This window comes from Nicotiana tabacum, chromosome 6 (genome assembly GCF_000715075.1).
Source record: "Nicotiana tabacum cultivar K326 chromosome 6, ASM71507v2, whole genome shotgun sequence".
Classification (NCBI taxonomy): domain Eukaryota; kingdom Viridiplantae; phylum Streptophyta; class Magnoliopsida; order Solanales; family Solanaceae; genus Nicotiana; species Nicotiana tabacum.
Window position 1 is genome coordinate 169,693,016 of NC_134085.1, and position 22,529 is coordinate 169,715,544.

At 42.3% G+C, this 22,529-nt stretch overlaps 1 protein-coding gene across 1 annotated transcript; it reads left to right on the forward strand.

Moving 5' to 3' along the window:
* The first annotated feature begins 1,003 nt into the window (after positions 1–1,003).
* On the forward strand, positions 1,004–1,537 carry LOC107773435 (pectinesterase inhibitor-like). The gene has a single exon (XM_016592855.2). The coding sequence runs from the start codon at positions 1,004–1,006 to the stop codon at positions 1,535–1,537; it is 534 nt and encodes a 177-aa protein (XP_016448341.1).
* The last annotated feature ends 20,992 nt before the right edge of the window (positions 1,538–22,529 follow it).

Below are 22,529 nucleotides of genomic sequence, written 5' to 3' on the forward strand. Positions count from 1 at the left end.
GAAATTTCGTCTAAGTTATAATTTGCACAGGTACGGATATCGCATTTGCGATGCCAGGTTCACAAATGCAAACTCGCAAATGCAGTCCAGGCTTCACAAATGCGAAGGTAGGCCTCCCCATGCTTTCTTCGCAAATGCAAACAAACATTCGCAATTACGGTACCTGTTGAGGTCGCATTTGCGACATTGAATCTCGCAAATGCGAAGGTCTCCCTGCCCAGTCCATATTCGCAATTGTGACATTTTATATGTATATATATACATATATGTACATAATATTTAATTGATTTAAGATCTTAAATTTTAATATTCATCAATATCTTATATATCGAATATAGCTTTTATATATATATATATATATATATATATATATATATATATATATATATATCTTATATACTATACTATATGTACATCTTATATATCTTATATACTATACACTTAGTATATATATTGTTTAGCCACAAAAAACTACTGGCTTTTGATAAGTTTCTCTCCCCTCTATTCTATTGTCTTAGCCACAAACACAGAGTTTTGGGACCATTGCAAATCATTATTTACGACCGATTTCGGTCGGAAATTTCCGACCAATTGAGGTCGGTACACATTTGCGACCATCATTTTTCCGCCTAATTAAAATCGGTCGGAATTTAGTCGGAAATTGTTAATTTCCGACCGATTGCGGACGAAAATCACCTGATTTCTGGTAATGATAAATAGAGAGATTTGTTTGATTGCCTGAGTATTAATAAAATTTTCCAATTGTTTTAGACGGAAACAGCGCAAATATGTGTCTCCTACCATTGACTATGAAGCAAGAAGCCTGAGAAATCTTACGAAATTAAATATGGCTTTGATTCTTACTTAATTTTTCTTCCATAAATGCCTGCACGCTTTGATTTCATACCTTTCTCAATATGGTCTTCAATTGGAAAACACAGCTATATAAATTGCTTATCACAGCACAACTTATGAAACAATAACGCTAATTTGACCATACAAAATGGCAGTCTCATATAACCCCGCTATATTTCTTATAGTTTCTCTGCTATCAATCTCCTTCACGTTAACAATCGCGAAAGCCGATCTGATAGGCGACGTTTGCTCCAAAGCACAAAAACCTGCTCTATGTTTATCGGCTTTAAATGCGGACCCTCGATCCAAAGGTGCAAATCTCGAAGGTTTAGCGACTATTTCAATAGACATATCACAAAAGAATGCACAAACCGTGCGTGATCTGGTTAATACGTTGCTTAAACAGGCGACGGATCCAAAATTAAAGACGCGATACGATTCGTGTTTGGAGAATTATAACGACGCTGTTGATGATCTTGGAGAATTGCCAGGGTTTTTGAAATCCAAAGACTATCTCGGTTTGAATGTTCATGCTTCTGCTGCTTTTGATGGTCCTACTACGTGCGATGACAATTTTTCAGAAACACCACCCGCTGAATCGCCACAACTAAAAGATGCAAGTGACAAACTTCAAGGACTTATTGATATTATTTTGGTTATTAGCAATCTATTGAAAGGGTGATTCATAGGAATTTATGTTTTATGCAAGGAACTTTGATCGACTTGAAAAATATACATATGAAAGTTATTAAGTCATAAAACCATATGTATATTTCTCTTTACGAATTTAGTCCAAGCACTTACATTTGTTTTAATAACGGCTAACTAGACGTCTTATATATTTCTTATTTTTAGTAAAACATTTCAAATTGTATCTTACTCGATTTTCTTTTCTTTTCCTACTGTTTTTTTGGGGATGGGGGGTTGGGGGCGGGATATATAAACAAGAGAGGAGATAATTCAAGACCTTCAAAATGTTACTAGCTAGTCATGAGATTGTACTCCAAAAATAAGAGTACAGCATTATACCAGCACGATTTAATTCCATGCTTGTGTTGCAAAATATGAACGATAGCTATCTATCGGGTGAAGAATTAATTAAGATTTAAACAAACTGAAATCCAAAGATTATGCGGTCCTTCACATCGTCAGTCAACTCTGGGGACAGTAAATAGTGCACTGCTCTCCGCTTGTTTTAAAAAAGTCTCGCAATAATTAACGGTTCGATCAATTTTTTACCAGGACTAAACATATACCGAGGGGAGTTCATGAAAAAACGAAAAATTGGATCGAATCAAATCGACAAAAAAAGCAATAATATTTTGATTTTGAATTTTAAAAACTTATCAAATTTAGTTTGATTTTGGTTTTAAGCGGGAAAAAGACAAACCAAAATGACTATAAAATATCTATTTAAAACTAATTATTAGACACATATATGTATATTTTTTATTAATTTTTATGATACATATTAATCGTTTACACTTTTGCTTTATAATCTACTTCTTATCTTTATATTCTAGTTTGATAGGTCATATTTATTTTTTTAAGTCCAGGAATCTATTCCTTTTTAAAAATAACTTGTCTATAATTGATTCCTTAAGATTCAGTCATATTTAATTCAATTATCATCAAAATATATCAGTAAATATATATATTTCCTCAAAGATAATTGATCTAATAGTGTTATGTCGGAACATAAGCGCCGGAATTTGTACTTGACCGTGTGTCTTTTATATTTAAGGAAAAACCCACAAACAATCGAAAAACTGACAAAATCGATTAAAAAAATAAGCCAATAAAAAATTAACTTAATTGATTTGGTATTAATATTTAAAAAATCAAATTAATTGGTCTGGTTTAAACTGACTAAATCGAACCATGAACACCCCTTAATATACCCTTGAATAAAAATGTCTTAGGTTTAAGCTTATTAGTCACAAAGAGAGAGAGAAAAAGAGAAAGAGACTCGCTCAAGCCTAAGGCTACTAAAGCAATTGCTAATTCTCATAAATTGAAAGTTCAAGTGGACTAAGCCATTTTCACTCCAAAATAGATTTGAATCATTTAAATGAATGAGACATATTATAGACATTCTACTTAGTGGTAAAGATTTTTAATCACTAGATGATGATAAATTTAAAAAAAAAAATCATTTATGAAGCTATTTGGTTTATTTCAAGACGTACTAAAACTATTCAAACGTATGAAATTATTTGTGATGTTCCACTTAATTACTGATGAAATTGACTACTAGGTGATGATTTTCAAAAGTATCTTGTTAACCTTGAATATTTTCTAACATATTATATATGTATTTGTAAATGGTAAAAATACATACAAGATGGATCGAATACCACTATTGCCTCATAAATAAGATCAAATAAAAGTATACACAAATTATAGTCTATAAATTCAAACCACTTCAACAAACATTGTCAGCCATTCAGAGTTATTGGCATGTGAGAAAAGAAAATACTACATCCTTCTCCTGCTTACACTTTGGAGAAGGAGATGAGAGGGAAGTTTGATCAAAGTAAACTAAAATAGAGGGTGTGTTTGGGAGGAAAGAAAATATTTTTCAATTTTTTTATATTTGGTTGGCCTAAATATTTTGGAAAACATTTTCCTCATGAACTTATTTTTCTTCAATTGGAGAAAAATATTTACCCTATCAAGAGAAGGAAAAACATTTTCTAAAACTCCTTCTTTAACTTTTCCCACCCTATTTTCCATCCCCACCAACCCCCACCAATCCACCCCAAACCACCCCACCACCCACCCAACCCCACCCACCCAACCCCACCCAACCCAACCCCAAACCCCGCCCCACCCCCACCTACCCAACCCAACCCATCCTAAATAAAAATATTATTAATAGTACTTTCTTTTCATATTATAGATAAAAAAAAAAATTCATTTCAACAAATGAGTATTTTTTTTCATGATATACAAAAATATTTTTATTTTAACAAAATACTTTCTTTTCATATATGTAAGCACGTGATTTTTGCTTCACGAGCAATCACTCCAAAAGGAAAACAAAAATAAAAAAAATAAAAATAGTGACGGATGATTTCGCTGTACAATTTTTCGATCTTTCCGTAACATGTGTTGTTGGTCATTTGTGGGTCTGTCCATTTTGCATCTAGTCATTATCAAACAAAAATACAAAAATATGTGTCAGTAAAAGAAAATTCAAAAAAAATAATATATATATGTGTGCATCGTTCGTTCTAGGCTTTTAGTTAACTTACTTGAATATTTGGTGATAATTGTGTTAAAATGTTCCATTGTTGTTTAGTTTTAATTTCATTATTTTATTGTCTATTATTTTATTTTTTGTTTTAAAAGAAAAATGAAACTAGAAAAAACAAAAAGGGAAGAAAATCGGTTGGGCCCAAAATAAATGAAACAAAAACAGGCCCAAACCAGCACTCAACCAGTCCAGACCAGGCCTGCCCAGGCACCTCCTGAAACGACGTCGTTTCAGGCAAATCAATCTGAGCCGTCCGTCCCAGCCGATCTAACGGTTCAGGACCTCTTTCAGCGACCCATGTTCAAACCCGACCCAAATAACTAGCCTGACCCAACCCCTCACTTAAACCAAACGACCCCGTTTAACTACCAAACGACCCCGTCTCATGTCTCATCCTCAGATCCAAGCCGTTGAGATCATCTGATCTAACGGCTCAGATCCAATCAGACTCCCCATATATAAACTCAACCCTTCACCCCACGCCCCCTATCCGAACCCCACCCCTCACTCGTCTCCTTCCCCAAGCTGAAACCCCAAACCCTAGCAAGCCGCCCTAGCTTCCCCTCCACCAAAACCCGGCGGCACGAACGCCGGTGACCACCCCCTTCACACCCCTAAAGCATCCAACCACCCTGAACACGAATACACTAACCACGAACCTCGAATCACCTCCTATCGTCTCGAATCTGGATTTGAAGATTCGAGACAAAACTCGATCTATGCCAAACCACCCCATCTTCATACCAGACACCCCCTGACCGTCCTCGTGACCAAACCAAGCTTGGTTTGGTCCGAATCTACCCACAACTCCCAAAAATCCAGATCTGAAAATCCAGACTTTAGAACACATGCACATGGGGAATCCGGCTAGCCTTAACGGGGGTTTGAGGTCTAATGGACCTTAATCAAGGTGTTCTCATGTGAGAACACCCTGATTAAAGTTTGTTCGGCCTCAAAAGTTCAATGTTGAGTCAGATTTGGTTCAGTTTTGTTTGGACATTTTTTGGTAAGTTTTCTTTTCCTTTTTGTTTTATTTAACTGCTAGTCAAGTTGTCAGCACGTTTCATTGTGTATGATTGGTTATTTTCTTTTATTATTTTCCATTCGGATTTCTTCCATCTATGTTAAAGGCCTTTTATTTGGTCAATTGTCTTCTGTTTGTGTTCTGAATATACCCTGTGATATACGTGCTCATCAATTAGATTAATCGTCAAGCGAGTTTAATTCATATAAGTTCCCAGTGTTTGAACAAATTTGTCTGAAGCCATTCGGGACTCTATACGTGTTGTTTATATGAACGATTGATTGTTATGTGTTACGATTAATATAGTCGAGTCGATATATGTCGTCAATTAGTTTCAATCGTTAATGGTAACAACTTGATTCGTATTGCTTATTTCTGCTGTGATCGTATTTGAGTCTCATTAGGAACTGAATTGTATTGCCTGTTGATTTGGTCCAAATTGAATTAAAAGAACATCTAAGGGAAAGGTTATAATGGCAGATTCAGATTTTGGTTTTAAAACACAATGCCATTTGGTTTGGACCGTGGGCAGCATGTGTATGGTTAGCTTTAAGGGATTAAAATAATTGGACAGCATGTGCTGTCAGATTATATTCCTACTGCCCATACTTTGGTTAAATAAACAAGTGATCAGTACACTTTAACAACCAAAAAGAGAGAGGGGCTGTCAGGGATTTCATGGGAGCTTGGTTATTTAAAACAAGTGAGTGGAAAAACAACAGAGGGGGGCAATTTTGAGTTGTAAAACAGACTGTAAAGTGTTAAGGTTAGGCTATAAAAGAGGAGACCTTCCATTATAAAAGGGAGTTCATTTTTCGAGTCTTGGGAGATTCTGTGAGTAAGAAAACTGGAAAAGGAAAAAACAGGAATAAATTTCAGAACATTGTGAATGAGCATTGTCTAGAAGAAACTGTGTAAGAGTCCAGTTTGATCAGGTTGTCTTTGTGGCTTTGCTTTTTCTGTCGTTTGCCAAGCTTTCTTGTGGTCATTGGATTTATGTTGCTGTTACATTCAACATTCTGGGCTGTTATTCCCTACTCTGTTTTTCTGGGATTGTTTATTTGTTGCTCGACTCCTTGTTGGGCTTCATCATTGTTGGCTGGTTGTTGTTGCTGTGTTGTTGCTGTGAATCTGCTGTTGCTGTGTTTACTGCATACTGCCCAGCTGATCATCCCTTTCTTCTTTGTCCTCTATACCAGGTACACAACCAATGCACTGTCAAGAAATGTAATTGAAAAATGAGTATGAATGCAAAAATGAAGAAACTTGAAGGATGACTCTTGCACATAGATTGTTATATTAAATATTCATGTAATGTGTAATAGTTTTTTTTTTACATCTTGTTCTGGGTATTAGAGACAGTATTCATGCCTATAAATGTCAATGTATGGTAGTTGAATGCTAGAATGTGCATATAGGTTGATGATGAGAGTATGCCCAAGGCAGTAGGTGGTATCTCCTATTTAGTTCAATGGTACAGTATGAGCCTGTGATATAGTCCAAGCATAAACATCCGTATACTGTAAATAGGTTCTTTCCGTTCTAATAAATTGCCATGTATAACCCTTAAGATCATGTTTTAAGATAAAGAGCACAAATTCAGGGCCTCAACCTCATAAAGGTCGAGCCCAGGTCAAAACAGACCGGGCAGATCCGCATCGGACAAGCAGTGGCCCAGGTCTGGCCTTTCACGCATGGGCTGGATTTGGGCCCATGATTATTTGTTCGGCTGATTGCACATGCAACCTCATTTTTTATTTTCAAGCTTTTCTGAATGTTGCTACGAACAATTCGCAAACATGTAATTAATTAGGGCTATCTACTGCTTTCAATTGATAGAGACGAACACGACAAGAAACGTAGTTGCTATAGGATATCCTTTTAAAAATAAGAATGAGATGAGCCTCGCCGAATAAAAAATACAAATTGCGGGGCCCTCAGTAAATATTCGTTTTAAATTACTTAGAATTCAGGAGGGCCGCTTAGTGAATTTCGTGGCCTTCCCAAAATAATAACACGATAGTCTCTTTAGGCGCGTGTTTAATAATCTATTTTCTTAAACTTGGGCGTGCATTTCATGTGACCCAAATCCCGATCCCAAAACATCAAATAAGATGCGTTCCGGATTGTGGGTGCATTTCATGTGACGCAATCCAAAGACGTGTTTTAAGCGATGTTCACATTCTTTTGAAATAACAGTAATAAAGCGGTAAAAAGTTAAAATTGGCACATTGGTTCATAATTGTATTTAAAATCAGATAAATAAGCCGAATATGACAGTTGAGCGACCGTGCTAGAACCACGGAACTCGGGAATGCCTAACACCTTCTCCTGGGTTAACAGAATTCCTTATCCGGATTTCTGGTATGCAGACTGTAATATAGAGTCATTATTTTTCCTCGATTCGGGATTAAAATTGGTGACTTGGGACACCCTAAATCTCTCAAGTGGTGACTCTGAAATTAATAAACCAATCCCGTTTCGATTGTCCTTTAATTGGAAAAACTCCCCCTGCGCCTCCCGGGCGCGGAAAAAGGAGGTGTGACAGCTCTGGCGACTCTGCTGGGGAATGGGACCCAGAACCACTGGTTCAGGGTTAGAAATTCGAGCTTAGATAAATTGTTATATTTGGCTTTATCTGATTTTTACATGTTTTGAGCCTAATGTGCTAAATGTTGCTTTTACTGCTTTGATATTATGTAAACTGTATATAAATTGTGCCGAAACCTATACTTTCTGAGTCTTTTAAATCATGAAGAAGGGCATACTTCGTATGACTTCTTTTCTGTATAGTGTCAAATCCCAATTTAGAACGAGGTTCGGATAAGTTGCTAAGCCGGTGAAGCTTCTGTATTCCCGGTACGCTGCCCCCCCTCGGCTCGAGCTGTCCGCTCGGGTAAGCCAGGTCTAGAACAAACACCCAGGTTCTGAACCTAGTATAACAAAACCACATGCCGGATCCCTAGTAGGAACGTTTATTTGCATCACGTGCATTTGACTTAGGGGACTCAACACAGGGGTTGGGTCCGTCTAGGAATAGCAACCTGAAATAGAAAAAGGCCATCCTGATGCATCCTACTCACTGCTTGTGCATTTATTTGCTTCAAACATGCATGATGACCGGTTTTGAATGTTGGGAAATTTTTACAAAAAAAAATATATATATAAAAAAAAATAGAAATAAATAGACCAGTTAGTTTATCACCCGAATTACGTCGGTTTGATTCTCACCGGATGTGAGATACGTAGGCAACCCTCATAGGGTCCAACTCTTTTCCCGTTTTTACCAAAAATGGTATACCATAAAGCATAGTTATATATGTATACACATGTATATAAATAAATTTTTTTTGTTTCGTCCAAAGATTTTGGTTAAAGTCAAATAAAGGTTTTTGTTTTCACCTAAAAGGTCACCCTAATAAATGTGCAGGATGAACACAGAGCAAAATGAACCATTCTCAGCCCTCAGCGAGGTCCCTCTACAACTCCACATGTGGTGGAATGACTTGGAAGCCGATAGCAAAGGGGTAATAGGAAGAATATTGGGAGGTTTTGTAAATTTGTTGGGTGTTGAGCCGAGGACAGATATTCTTGAAGCTCTAATACCATTTTGGGACCCCACCTGCAATGTATTCCGTTTTGCTGATTTTGAACTTTCACCGACACTTGAGGAAGTTGCCGGATATGCAGGACTGAATGAGAAGTTAAGAGGGCAATATTCGCTTTCGCCAAGGCCAGTGTCCCTGCATGCGTTTCTGGATCTACTAAGCATTAGTCGGAAGGTACAACATGACGATTTATCGAGAGGGTGTTGTGATCTCCATTTCTTGTATCAGCGGTACGGAACCCTGCAGGGTTTCGAGGAACCAAACCTTGGGCTAACTCACGGAGGGAACAGAAACAAATGGGAAGCAAGACGTACTTTGGCTTTTATCACAGCATTCTTGGGAGTAATGGTCTGCCCAAGGAAGGACAAAAAGATAGAGATAGGTCTGGTAGGGATGGCCGACGTGGCAATCAAAAGAACCAATAGTACTGTGGTTCCTTTGATTTTGTCCGAAATCTACCGGGCTCTAACTATATGCCGAGAAGGAGGTACGTTCTTCCAAGGTTGCAACCTGTTACTTCAGCTATGGATGCAGGAACACCTCCATCACCGAGTAGGATACATGAACCACGGGTTGACCGAGAGGAATTGTATCAGCGGATTCAAGAAGCGCATGACAGGCGCCAGATTTCCTGAAGGTGTCGAAGAATGGGTTACACGGTTAAGGTCAACAACATCTGACCAAATTGAATGGGCATTTGGTTGGTTGACTGATACTGAGGTTATCTACATGTCGGCTGAAGAATGTCATGTTCTCTTAATGGGGCTTCGCAGCATCCAGCCATATGCCCCTCATCGGGTATTACGACAACTGGGCAAGTTTCAAGTAGTCCCTAATGATGAAAATCTGAGCAAGCATGCCTTGGAATTAAGCCCGGGAGTCATATTCCCCGAGGGGAAGATTAGAAAACTGTGGCATGAATGTAGATTCTTGGAGCCCAAAACCATGGTACGAGAGCTAGCTAAAGGTGAGGTAGACCCAAAGTACGATGCTTGGTTTGAAAGAAGGTTTCAGACTCGGCAAAAACCTGCTAAAAGGGCCCACGTCCAACACTTCACCGATGATTCACAAGAGCAATGGGGATGGTTAAAAAGGGAGAAAGGTTACCGGGTCGAAATCGGGAAGCTAAAGCAACAAGTTGAAAGGCTTGTATTTGAGAACAATGTGCAAGTCGCCTCGGAGCAGGCTGAAAGAAACAAGTTAGCCCAAGAAAACCAAACCTTGAAGGCCCGCCTTCGCCAAGCCAGTAAGAGTAACGTTGACCGACAGAAGCGTCGCTCTGATGAAAGATTGATAGCAAGTTTGAGAAATCAGGTCATCCAAGGCCAAGAAGAATTAGAACAATCAAGAGCTTGCATAACAATGATGAAGGTCAGAGGGGCAAAGTACGCAATGGCCCGGAAGCAGCATTTGCAACAGGTCATAAGGGATTATGAAATGAGCGTCAGAATATTAAGGGAGACGAGCTCCACTCTACATGATCGGATCGTCAAACAAGCACGAGACGCCCAGGCCGACAGAAGACAGTGCTACGATGCAATGGCCTGCATGGAAAGACAAATGGAGTTGTTTCAGGATCAACTTGCTGACGATGCTCAGGCACTGGGGTTAAAGAACCAACAAATCAGGCAGTTGCTCAGTGAAAGAGATAGCATTCAAGCAAGGATTGATGAAATAGGGCATTACATCTACATGAAATGCTTGGCATGTGAGCGAACACCTCGGAAGACCCTCCTTGTTTCCATCATGGGCTGCGTCCGCCGGATTATGAACGAGTTGAAGAACCTGCAAAGAGACCTTACACCTAGAGCCGCGGAAAGGCCGAATGATGCCTCGCGGGCCCTTAAATTGGAGAATTAGTTTTGGTCAAGTCCTGTTTATTTGGCTTTGGTTGTTTTTCCATATGTTGTTTTCTTTTCATCAAACCAAGTTTAAAACCGTGAAGTCTGTACTTCTGCTATTTTTATTTTAAGTACTGTGTAATAGCAAATTTTGATAATGAAATTAAGTGACTCCAGAAGAATTACTGTGTGTCTTTGCTTTGAGGCAGAACTACGCCTGGTCTGATTCGCGCGGGGACGTGATACGTAGGCAATCCCCATAAGATTCGACCGCTTTTAATAAAATAAAGAAAAGAAAATGTAAATAGAATAAAACGCAGGGTTTCGCAAAATACTTTAAAGAGACGAATGAACAAACCGGGATGACGCATGTGGTTTGAAGCAAGGCATGTAGAAACGGTTAACTGCCTAGGTGCATTGCATCCTCTATGTGTTATGATCAAATCTGTTAAGCTCTAACACTAACAAAGTTTGTTGTTGTCTGATACCAGACAGTTAGTTGTTAAAGAATTCTGGCAACACATTCATACCAAACCAGATCCAAAGGACCGATAGCATCAAGCATGACTACTTCGGAGAATAGCAATGAGGAAGAAAGGCCGATGAGCCAATTGCTAAAAGAGGCAATGGAAAAGATTGAAAGGATGGGACTAGAGATGCATGCAATGCAGCTAGCCCTGGCCAAAACACAAAAGAGCCCTGAGACACTGGGACACATGCCGGAATACCCGCACTCTGGCCCTTCCCCAAGCCGCCCAAATCCCCTCTATCATCAAGAAAGAAGCCCTCACGATTCCCAAGCTCCACCACCCCATCAACCTCTCCCAACACCCAACATTCCCATTTTGGGGGGACCTGCATCAGCCCCTTTGCAGCGAACGACCAGTGAGCCATTGTTTCAGGCTCACGATACCCAATACTATCCCCCTGATCCTACATTCCATGCACCCGAACCACAGGCTTACAATCCCCATTTGGAAGTACCGGCAGAGGTTGAAAAGCCAGTTAAGGCCCCTGAACAGGATGAAGTGTTGAGAAAGTTCAAAAGCCTGGAGCAATCCTTCAGGAACTTACACGGGCTGGGCAATCAAGTCAGCGTGGCATACAAAGATCTGTGCCCTTTCCCAGATGTCCAACTCCCGGCTGGGTTCAAGATGCCCAAGTTTGATTTATATGAAGGGCACGGTGATCCCATGGCACATTTGCGGGGATTCTGTAGCAAAATGAGAGGGGCATGAGGCAAGGATGAGCTTTTGATAGCTTATTTCGGCCAAAGTCTGAGCGGATCTGCACTGGAATGGTATACCAGGCAGGATTTCAGCAGGTGGTACACGTGGGATGACCTGGCGCAGGCTTTTGCAGGTCATTTCCAGTACAATCTAGAGATAGTCCCTGACCGTCTCACGTTATTGAGAACTGGGAAGAAACCCGGGGAAAGTTTTCGCGAGTTCGGGTTCTGCTGGAGAGAACAAGCAGCTAGGGTCGATCCTCCCATGAGAGAGGGAGAGATGGTAGACTACTTTTTGCAGACATTGGATCCAACCTACTTTGGTCACTTGGTGACAACGGTTGGAAAATCTTTCAACGAGGTGGTCAAAATAGGGGTCATGATAGAAGAAGGTTTGAGGTCGGACAAGATCTTAAACTATTCGGCACTTAAGGCCACAACCCAGGCTATTCAAAGCGGCACGGGAGGTGCGCTAAGAAGAAAGAAAGAAGAGGTTGCCACGATCGAGGCAGGCAGTTGGTCCAGGGCTGGCAGGCCGCACTACAACCAACCCAGGCCTCACAGGTCAAACTACCCATACAACCCACCACAAAATTTCTACCCACCTCGAGAACCACATTGTTCCGTACACCAAGCCCAGGTATACACTCAGCCTCCGGTTCGCCCACAATGGCGCGCACCGGCTCCCCAGAACATATATGCACCACCACAAAACACTTACCCTCCACCAAGGGCATATAGAAATCCTTCAGGGGCAGGTTTCCGGGGAAATCCAGATGCCAGAAATGACAGGTTGCGGAAGCAAAGAACCTTCACCGAACTGGGAGAAACCTACACCGCTGTGTTCCACAAGCTGCGGCAATTGGGTTTGGTTAGTCCTGTCCATACTCAGGAACCAAATCCCCCGCCTCAGAATTTGGATCGTTCAATCAGTTGTGAATACTGTTCAGGGATGCTCGGGCACGATACCGAGAAGTGCTGGAAGTTAAGGCATGCCATACAGGATCTTATTGACACCAATAAGATCGAGGTCCAGACACCGGAGGCTCCTAACATCAACCAAAACCCACTGCCAGCGCACCACGAAACTCACATGATTGAGTTGGTGTGTGAGGAGGAGAATTAAGAAAACCCTCACAAACAGTGATGATGATCCAAGCTGCCCCAAAAGAAGTCTTAACCAGTGGAGGAACAAATGTACAGTCGCAGGGAGAAGGCGTCAAGCCGGTAGTAATATGGGGGAAGAGCCCGTCCGTCATAGCAAGCAAACCCGAGCCAAGCAAGTTGGTAATACCTGGGATCCTGCCCACACCGGCAGTCATGTTGAAAGGGGTATGTAGAGAACGGGTGACCATAAAGCCGGTGGTCCAACTGCCGATGATTGACAGCAGGGCTGTGCCCTGGAAATATGAAAAAGCAGTGGTGACGTACCAAGGAAAACAGGTGGAAGAAGTCAGTTGTGAAGCGCAAGGGCTGACTCGATCAGGTCGATGTTTTGCTCCGGTGGAGTTAAGAAAAACCAACCCAGTGGCAACCAAGAAGCCAGTGTCAGAAGAAGAGGCTGAAGACTTCCTGAGGAAGATGAAAGTACAAGACTATTCTGTGGTTGAGCAGCTGAGAAAAACACCTGCCCAGATCTCACTATTGTCATTACTCCTCCATTCCGAGGAACATCGTCGGGCCCTGTTAAAGATATTGAACGAGGCCCATGTACCCAGTGAGATTTCTGTAAACCACCTGGAAACCATCGCCAGCAAGATTTTCGAGGTGAACAGGGTAACATTCTCAGATGATGACCTGTCGGTGGAAGGTACGGAGCATAACAAAGCTCTATACCTAGCTGTCAAATGTGAAGACTCGGTGGTAACTCGAGTATTGGTGGATAACGGCTCAAGCGCCAATATTTGTCCATTATCCACCCTGGACCAGTTAAAGATTGACCGTGGAAGAATCCGGGAGAATAGCATCTGTGTCCGGGGGTTTGACGGAAACGGAACAGCCACTGTGGGGGATGTTGTACTTGAACTGACCATTGGTCCGGTCCTGTTTACCATGGAATTCCAGGTATTGGACGCCACGGTATCTTACAACTTGCTGTTAGGACGACCCTGGATTCATGCAGCTAAAGCGGTGCCTTCCACCCTACATCAGACAGTGAAGTTCGAGTGGGAAAGACAAGAGGTCGTGTTGCACGGCGAGGATACAACATGCACCATGGGCGGAACCATTGTGCCTTTCATAGAGACCACTGATGACAAGGGTCCCTAGGTCTACCAGATTCTCGATACAGGGTCGGCCAACAAGATTTCTGAAGGAGAAATCATCCCGTACCCTAGGGTAGCTACCGCAACAGTCATGATGGTATCAGAAATGCTGGGTAATGGATTTGTGCCGGGAAAAGGCCTGGGAGTTGAACTTCAAGGGATAGTCCAACCTGTTTCCCTCCCTAAGAATCTGGAAACCTTCGGGTTGGGGTTCAAACCAACCGCATCAGACAGGAAGGAGGCGCGAAGAATGAAGAAGAGGGTCTGGTTTCTGCCTAAACCAGTGCCACGCCTCTCAAGGTCTTTTGTTAAAGCAAGTGCCAAGGGGTCAGCGATCCCAAAGATTCGAGGACCTTTGATCGGTATAAATGAAGACCTGAATCAGAGTTTTGAGAGGCTGTTCACGGATGTCAGTATGGTGGAAGCTGGAGAAGGTTCCAGCAGAGCAGAGATACAATTTGTGGGGCCTGAGGCCAAGACCAACAATTGGACGGTTACTCCTCTTCCTGTCCGAGGGGAGTCTTAGTAGTAGGCTTTGATTAATGTTTTGTTTGTTTGTTTGTTTGATCGGATTATTCAAGGGTGTAATCCAAATTTTACTTTCGTTTTGTAAAAGTGTGAACCCTTTTTATCCCGCAAATTTAATAAAGTTCTTTTCTTTTGTCTCATTTTAATTTTTGTCTTGTTCTTTTTCTTTCTGGACAGTTCTCTTTTTACTGGTTCTAATGACATGGCATGCACAGCGGATCTTCGACCTAGTCTAATAAATCAATCTGAAACCGACTCAATGATGCAAAAGGTCGTTTGTGACGACGAATCTGAATGCGACGAAGGTGAAGCCTTCGAAGAAATAAACAGAGAACTGTGCCAATTTGAAGAGAAACCCAAGCCTAACCTAAATGACACTGAGGCTGTGAACCTAGGAGACGCTGATAACGTCCAGGAGACCAAAATTAGCATCCACATTGAGCCGAATGTCAGAGCAGAATTGATCAAAACTCTCAGGGAATTCAAAGACATTTTTGCCTGGTCATATGATGATATGCCTGGATTAAGCACCAATTTAGTGGTTCACAAGTTACCCACTGACCCGGCATACCCTCCGGTCAAGCAAAAACTAAGGAAATTTAAAACAGAAATGAGTGTAAAGATCAAGGAAGAAGTGATTAAGCAGTTACAAGCGAAGGTCATTCGGGTCACTCGATATCCCGAGTGGTTGGCCAATGTGGTACCAGTCCCAAAGAAGGATGGAAAAATCAGGGTGTGCGTTGATTACCGCAACCTCAACAAAGCAAGTCCCAAGGACAATTTCCCGTTACCCAACATTCATATCCTGATCGATAATTGCGCTGGGCGCGAGATCGGATCCTTTGTAGATTGCTATGCGGGTTATCATCAGATCCTAATGGACGAAGAGGATGCTGAGAAGACAGCGTTTATTACGCCATGGGGAACCTACTGCTATCGGGTAATTCCGTTCGGGTTAAAGAACGCCGGGGCAACGTACATGCGAGCAATGACTGCTGTGTTTCATGACATGATACACAAAGAGATTGAGGTGTACGTCGATGATGTGATCATCAAATCTTGGCGTCAGGAGGACCATGTAGCAGACCTAAGGAGATTTTTCCAAAGACTCCGGAGGTATGATATCAAGCTTAACCCGGCCAAATGCGCATTCGGGGTTCCATCAGGAAAGTTGCTAGGATTCATCGTCAGTCGACGGGGGATTGAGTTAGACCCATCCAAAATTGAATCCATCCGAGATTTGCCACCGCCAAGGAACAAAACAGAGGTAATGAGTTTGCTGGGTAGACTCAATTATATTAGCAGGTTCATCGCTCAACTCACAGCAACTTGTGAGCCCATATTTCGGTTGCTGAGAAAGGATGCTGCGGTAGGTTGGACAGCAGAGTGTCAGGAGGCCTTCGACCAAATCAAAGGGTATCTGTCTAATCCACCCGTATTGGTCCCGCCTAAGCCCGGGAAACCTCTAATCCTTTACCTGACGGTCTTGGAAAATTCATTTGGTTGTGTACTGGGGCAACATGATGTCACAGGGAGGAAGGAGCAGGCCATCTACTATCTTAGCAAGAAATTCACAGTGCATGAGGTCAAGTACACTCAACTCGAGAAAACGTGCTGCGCCCTAACTTGGGTAGCTCAGAAGTTGAAGCACTACTTGTCTTCATATACTACTTATCTCATATCCCGCTTGGACCCATTGAAGTATATCTTTCAGAAACCTATGCCCACGGGAAGGTTGGCAAAATGGCAAATTCTGCTCACAGAGTTTGATATCATCTATGTGACGAGGACGGCCATGAAAGCCCAGGCGCTGGCAGACCATTTGGCCGAGAATCCTGTTGATGAAAAATACGAGCCCTTAAGAACGTATTTTCCTGACGAAGAGGTGATGCATACGAATGAGTTGGAATTACCCGAGGAACCGGGTTGGAAGCTTTTCTTCGATGGAGCTGCAAACGCAAAAGGGGTTGGAATAGGAGCAGTACTCATTTCTGAAACAGGACGGCATTATCCTGTTACGGCTCAACTGCGCTTCTATTGCACCAACAATATGGCCGAATATGAGGCTTGCATTCTAGGTCTGCGCTTGGCTGCTGACATGGATGTCCAAGACGTCTTGGTCTTGGGAGACTCGGACCTCTTGGTACATCAAATTCAGGGTGAATGGGAAACATGAGATCTAAAGCTCATACTATACCGACAATGCTTGCATGATCTGAGCAAGCAATTTCGATCGGTAAAGTTCAAACACATCCCGAGAGTTCACAATGAGGTTGCGGATGCCTTAGCCACCTTAGCATCAATACTGCACCACCCTGACAAAATGTATGTTGATCCTCTACACATCCAGGTCCGTGATCAGCACGCCTACTGCAATGCCGTAGAAGAAGAAGCAGATGGCAAACCCTGGTTTCATGATATCAAGGAATACCTCAGGACGGGGATATATCCGGAACATGCCTCTGGAGACCAAAAAAGAGCCCTTCGGCGTTTGTCAAATGGTTTCTTCCTCAGTGGAGGAGTATTGTACAAAAGAACCCCGGATCTGGGATTGTTGAGATGCATAGATGCCAGTCAAGCAACGTCGGTTATGGCAGAAGTACATGCTGGAGTTTGTGGGCCACACATGAGTGGATATGTATTGGCAAGAAAAATCCTTCGAACAGGGTGTTATTGGCTCACCATGGAACACGACTGTATCACTTTCGTGAGGAAATGCCATCAGTGCCAGATACATGGAGACTTGATTCACTCTCCGCCAACAGAGTTACATACGATGTCAGCACCCTGGCCGTTTGTAGCATGGGGCATGGATGTCATTGGGCCCATCGAGCCAGCAGCGTCCAACGGTCATAGGTTCATTCTAGTGACCATTGATTACTTCACCAAATGGGTTGAGGCTAAAACCTTCAAATCAGTAACCAAGAAGGCAGTAGTGGACTTTGTTCACTCCCATATCATCTGCAGATTTGGGATCCCAAAAGTGATCATCACGGATAACGGTGCGAATCTTAATAGCAGCTTGATGAGAGAGGTATGCCAACAATTCAAGATTACACACCGCAATTCCACCCCATATCGTCCTAAGGCAAATGGAGCAGTCGAAGCAGCCAATAAGAATATCAAGAAGATACTGCAAAAAATGGTGGAAGGGTCCAGACAGTGGCACGAGAAATTACCCTTTGCTTTGTTGGGTTACCGCACTACCGTCCGGACTTCCATAGGCACAACTCCTTATTTGTTGGTGTATGGAACTGAGGCCGTGATACCAGCGGAGGTCGAAATTCCGTCCCTCCGAATTGTCGCTGAAGCCGGAATTGATGATGATGATGGATCAAAGCTCGCTTGGAACAGTTGAGCCTGATAGATGAGAAAAGATTGGCAACAGTGTGCCATGGTCAGCTGTACCAGAAGAGAATGGCAAGAGCGTATAATAAAAAGGTGCGCCCCAGGAAGTTTGAAGTAGGGCAGCAGGTATTGAAGAAGATCCTCCCACATCAGGTCGAGGCAAAAGGCAAATTCGCCCCAAATTGGCAAGGGCCTTATATCGTGACCAGAGTCTTGGCCAATGGTGCTTTGTGTTTGACAGATGTCGAGGGAAGATGTGTCGACATGGCTATCAATTCAGATGCAGTCAAGAGATATTACGCGTAATTTCTTTAAATTATGGCAATTTTGGTTTATTTGTTTGTATTTGGCATTTGTTGAATAATGAGATGACGGAGGCAATTCTTTCTTCTATCCAAACACTTTTAACCCTCGCTCCCCCCTTTGAGCCTTAAGCAAATTCTTTCAAAACCCCTCTTTTGGAATCACTAATGGGAAAGATACGAAAAAAAAAGAAAAGAAAAGAAAGGAAAAGAAAAGAAAAAGAAAAAGAAAAGGAAAAGAAAATGAAAAGAAAGAAAAGAAAAATCAAGGAATAACAAAACCGTGGGAACTACGTTTGACCTGATTCCTCAAAGAGGATACGTAGGCGCCTCACGGCTCGGTCATAGTATGCATCATACCAAATATAGGATGCATAATGTACATAGTGTGCATAATAGGCACAATGTGCGTAACGCACATAGCTCAACATAAGCATAAAAAAATAAATTCTCCAAGCAAGAAAACTGGGGCAGAGGTTATGTTTTAAGTTCCAACAAAGGTTTGATTCCAAAAGTTGTAGCACATCACCCTTCAAATTGTTTTCATTTTTGTAGCCTTTTTCTTCAATCCCACACCAAAACCAACATCAACCTCCAAAAGACCTCCCGATCAATGTTCGAGAGATGCCAAGTCCGGCGAATAAGGCCGAGGATAATACACTGATCCCAAGCAAAGAAGAGGATCGTAAGACTGGAAATGAGTTGATGGTCAAGGGAATCTCCAGAAAGGAGGGACGTATCTACAACACCCCGATTTCCCGAAAGAAATAAAATGAGAGAGTCTTATCGGTGAAGACCTTCACAGGCACCGAGAGGCGATGTAAGATGAGGGATATGAAATGAGAGAGTCTTATTGGTGAAAACCTTCACAGGCACCATAAGGCGCCGGGAGATGAGAGAAAAGAGAGAGTCTCATTAGTGAAAACCCCTCGAAGGGCACTATGAGGCGACAAGACAGATCAGCAAAGCTACCACATTCGAAACGAAATGAACACTCCTTTATCATCCCCAGCAAGTCAAACCATCGAGCAGATCAATTGATACAAATAGACTGGGTCGGAATCTATGGTGCACGCCATGATCACGGGGACCAGTTGTGTCCTCCAGATAAGTTCTTTTGATTATCTCCTCCCACAAAATATTGGTTCAGAAAGATTTTCTCCTTTCCATATCTTTATTTCTTTTCCTAAAATGTGTCTTTAAAGGATTTTTCAAAGCTTACTACCAGAAACCGAAGGGGAATTCATCCCAATGCAGGATAATACAAACAGTCTTAAGGGCCGGTCCCAAGCAATGCAACGATTGTGCCCAGAAATTTTGGAAGAAGTAAGCTCCAAAAGGAAGTGGTTTCGGGAGTTAGAAGCAGACTCCCACATCATGTGTTTAAAGAGAAAGCAGAAAAGGGGATAAGTTGAAAACCAATCCCCAGCAGGCTAGAGACCCCCAACAGGCAACTTTGCCCGCCAACCAATTATGGGGACAAAGAGCAAGAAAGGGGGAAGAGAGAAAGACGGCTCGCCAGAAAGGCACCCTCTACCACCACGATTAAAACTGATTAAATCCTTTTGTCTGCTGCAGGAAAACAAAGGATTGATGATGGCAGCAAGATGCACCGCCATGGAAGTCACCAAAAACCGGGGCAGAAAATTTTCTGCCAATTGTCGAAAATTTTCTCGGAAGAACGGGGAAACAATTTCAATACTTTTAAGTTCTAGGTCGCCCACCAGTATAATGCGGGAATACTTTTAAGTTCTAGGTCGTCCACCAGTATAGTGCGGGAATACATTTAAGTTCTAGGTCGCCCACCAGTATAATGCGGGAATACTTTTAAGTTCTAGGTCGCCCACCAGTATAATGCGGGAATACATTTAAGTTCTAGGTCGCCCACCAGTATAATGCGGGAATACTTTTAAGTTCTAGGTCACCCACCAGTATAATGCGGGAATACTTTTAAGTTCTAGGTCGCCCACCAGTATAATGCGGGAATACTTTTAAGTTCTAGGTCGCCCACCAGTATAATGCGGGAATACTTTTAAGTTCTAGGTCGCCCACCAGTATAATGCGGGAATACTTTTAAGTTCTAGGTCGCCCACCAGTATAATGCGGGAATACTTTTAATTTCTAGGTCGCCCACCAGTATAATGCGGGAATACTTTTAAGTTCTAGGTCGCCCACCAGTATAATGCGGGAATACTTTTAAGTTCTAGGTCGCCCACCAGTATAATGCGGGAATACTTTTAAGTTCTAGGTCGCCCACCAGTATAATGCGGGAATACTTTTAAGTTCTAGGTCGCCTACCAGTATAATGCGGGAATACTTTTAAGTTCTAGGTCGCCCACCAGTATAATGCGGGAATACTTTTAGCTCTAGAGTTTGGAATCAATAGCCCCACCTGAAGAAGGAAGATTGCAACAGAGATCCCCAAACGGGAAACAATGAAATCCCCAGCACCAAGAAGCAGACAACTGCAGAGGCAAGCGCACAATTCAAAAGGAAAAAGGAACGCGTCTCAAAAGAAGCAGTTTGGGAACGTTGTAGCATGCCCAGTATGACGATGCTGATGAAGAAACATACCACTGAAGAAACCACTGGAAGATTTAAAGAAGGAAGCCGTGTCCCAGCGGATCAAGCAAAGTGATGAAAACTGGCATTCAAACGTCAGCAAAGGACCAGCATCATCTCCCAAAGTCACAAGATAAAGGCATCAGAGGAAAGCGTTAGCCGACAAGGAAGCAAGGCAACAAGAACAAGTTGAAGATGGATAAGATTTCAGGATCCTCAGTTTAGCTTAGCTTCTTGTTTTCCTTTTAGAGTAGTGTAATAGGGAGATCGATTGAGCAGTAGCATCCTACAGCAGCATACAACAGCGCACAACAACAGCAAACACTACAGTCACACGGTAGTCCCAGCTACCAAAGATTTCCCGAACTACATTGACCTGATTCCTGTTCAGCCCAGGATATGTAGGAAACCTCTGAAGCAAAGGTTCGGTCAAAGCTTTTTCAAAAATGCTTCACACGGAGTATTCGGACGGGCAAAAATCGCTCGCTTTATCTTTGCGCGAAAACCCTTCGTGTCTTCGGGCAAAGAGGGGCAGCTGTAAGCACGTGATTTTTGCTTCACGAGCAATCACTCCAAAAGGAAAACAAAAATAAAAAAAATAAAAATAGTGACGGATGATTTCGCTGTACAATTTTTCGATCTTTCCGTAACATGTGTTGTTGGTCATTTGTGGGTCTGTCCATTTTGCATCTAGTCATTATCAAACAAAAATACAAAAATATGTGTCAGTAAAAGAAAATTCAAAAAAATAATATATATATATGTGTGCATCGTTCGTTCTAGGCTTTTAGTTAACTTACTTGAATATTTGGTGATAATTGTGTTAAAATGTTCCATTGTTGTTTAGTTTTAATTTCATTATTTTATTGTCTATTATTTTATTTTTTGTTTTAAAAGAAAAATGAAACTAGAAAAAACAAAAAGGGAAGAAAATCGGTTGGGCCCAAAATAAATGAAACAAAAACAGGCCCAAACCAGCACTCAACCCAGTCCAGACCAGGCCTGCCCAGGCACCTCCTGAAACGACGTCGTTTCAGGCAAATCAATCTGAGCCGTCCGTCCCAGCCGATCTAACGGTTCAGGACCTCTTTCAGCGACCCATGTTCAAACCCGACCCAAATAACCAGCCTGACCCAACCCCTCACTTAAACCAAACGACCCCGTTTAACTACCAAACGACCCCGTCTCATGTCTCATCCTCAGATCCAAGCCGTTGAGATCATCTGATCTAACGGCTCAGATCCAATCAGACTCCCCATATATAAACTCAACCCTTCACCCCACGCCCCCTATCCGAACCCCACCCCTCACTCGTCTCCTTCCCCAAGCTGAAACCCCAAACCCTAGCAAGCCGCCCTAGCTTCCCCTCCACCAAAACCCGGCGGCACGAACGCCGGTGACCACCCCCTTCACACCCCTAAAGCATCCAACCACCCTGAACACGAATCCACTAACCACGAACCTCGAATCACCTCCTATCGTCTCGAATCTGGATTTGAAGATTCGAGACAAAACTCGATCTATGCCAAACCACCCCATCTTCATACCAGACACCCCCTGACCGTCCTCGTGACCAAACCAAGCTTGGTTTGGTCCGAATCTACCCACAACTCCCAAAAATCCAGATCTGAAAATCCAGACTTTAGAACACATGCACATGGGGAATCCGGCTAGCCTTAACGGGGGTTTGAGGTCTAATGGACCTTAATC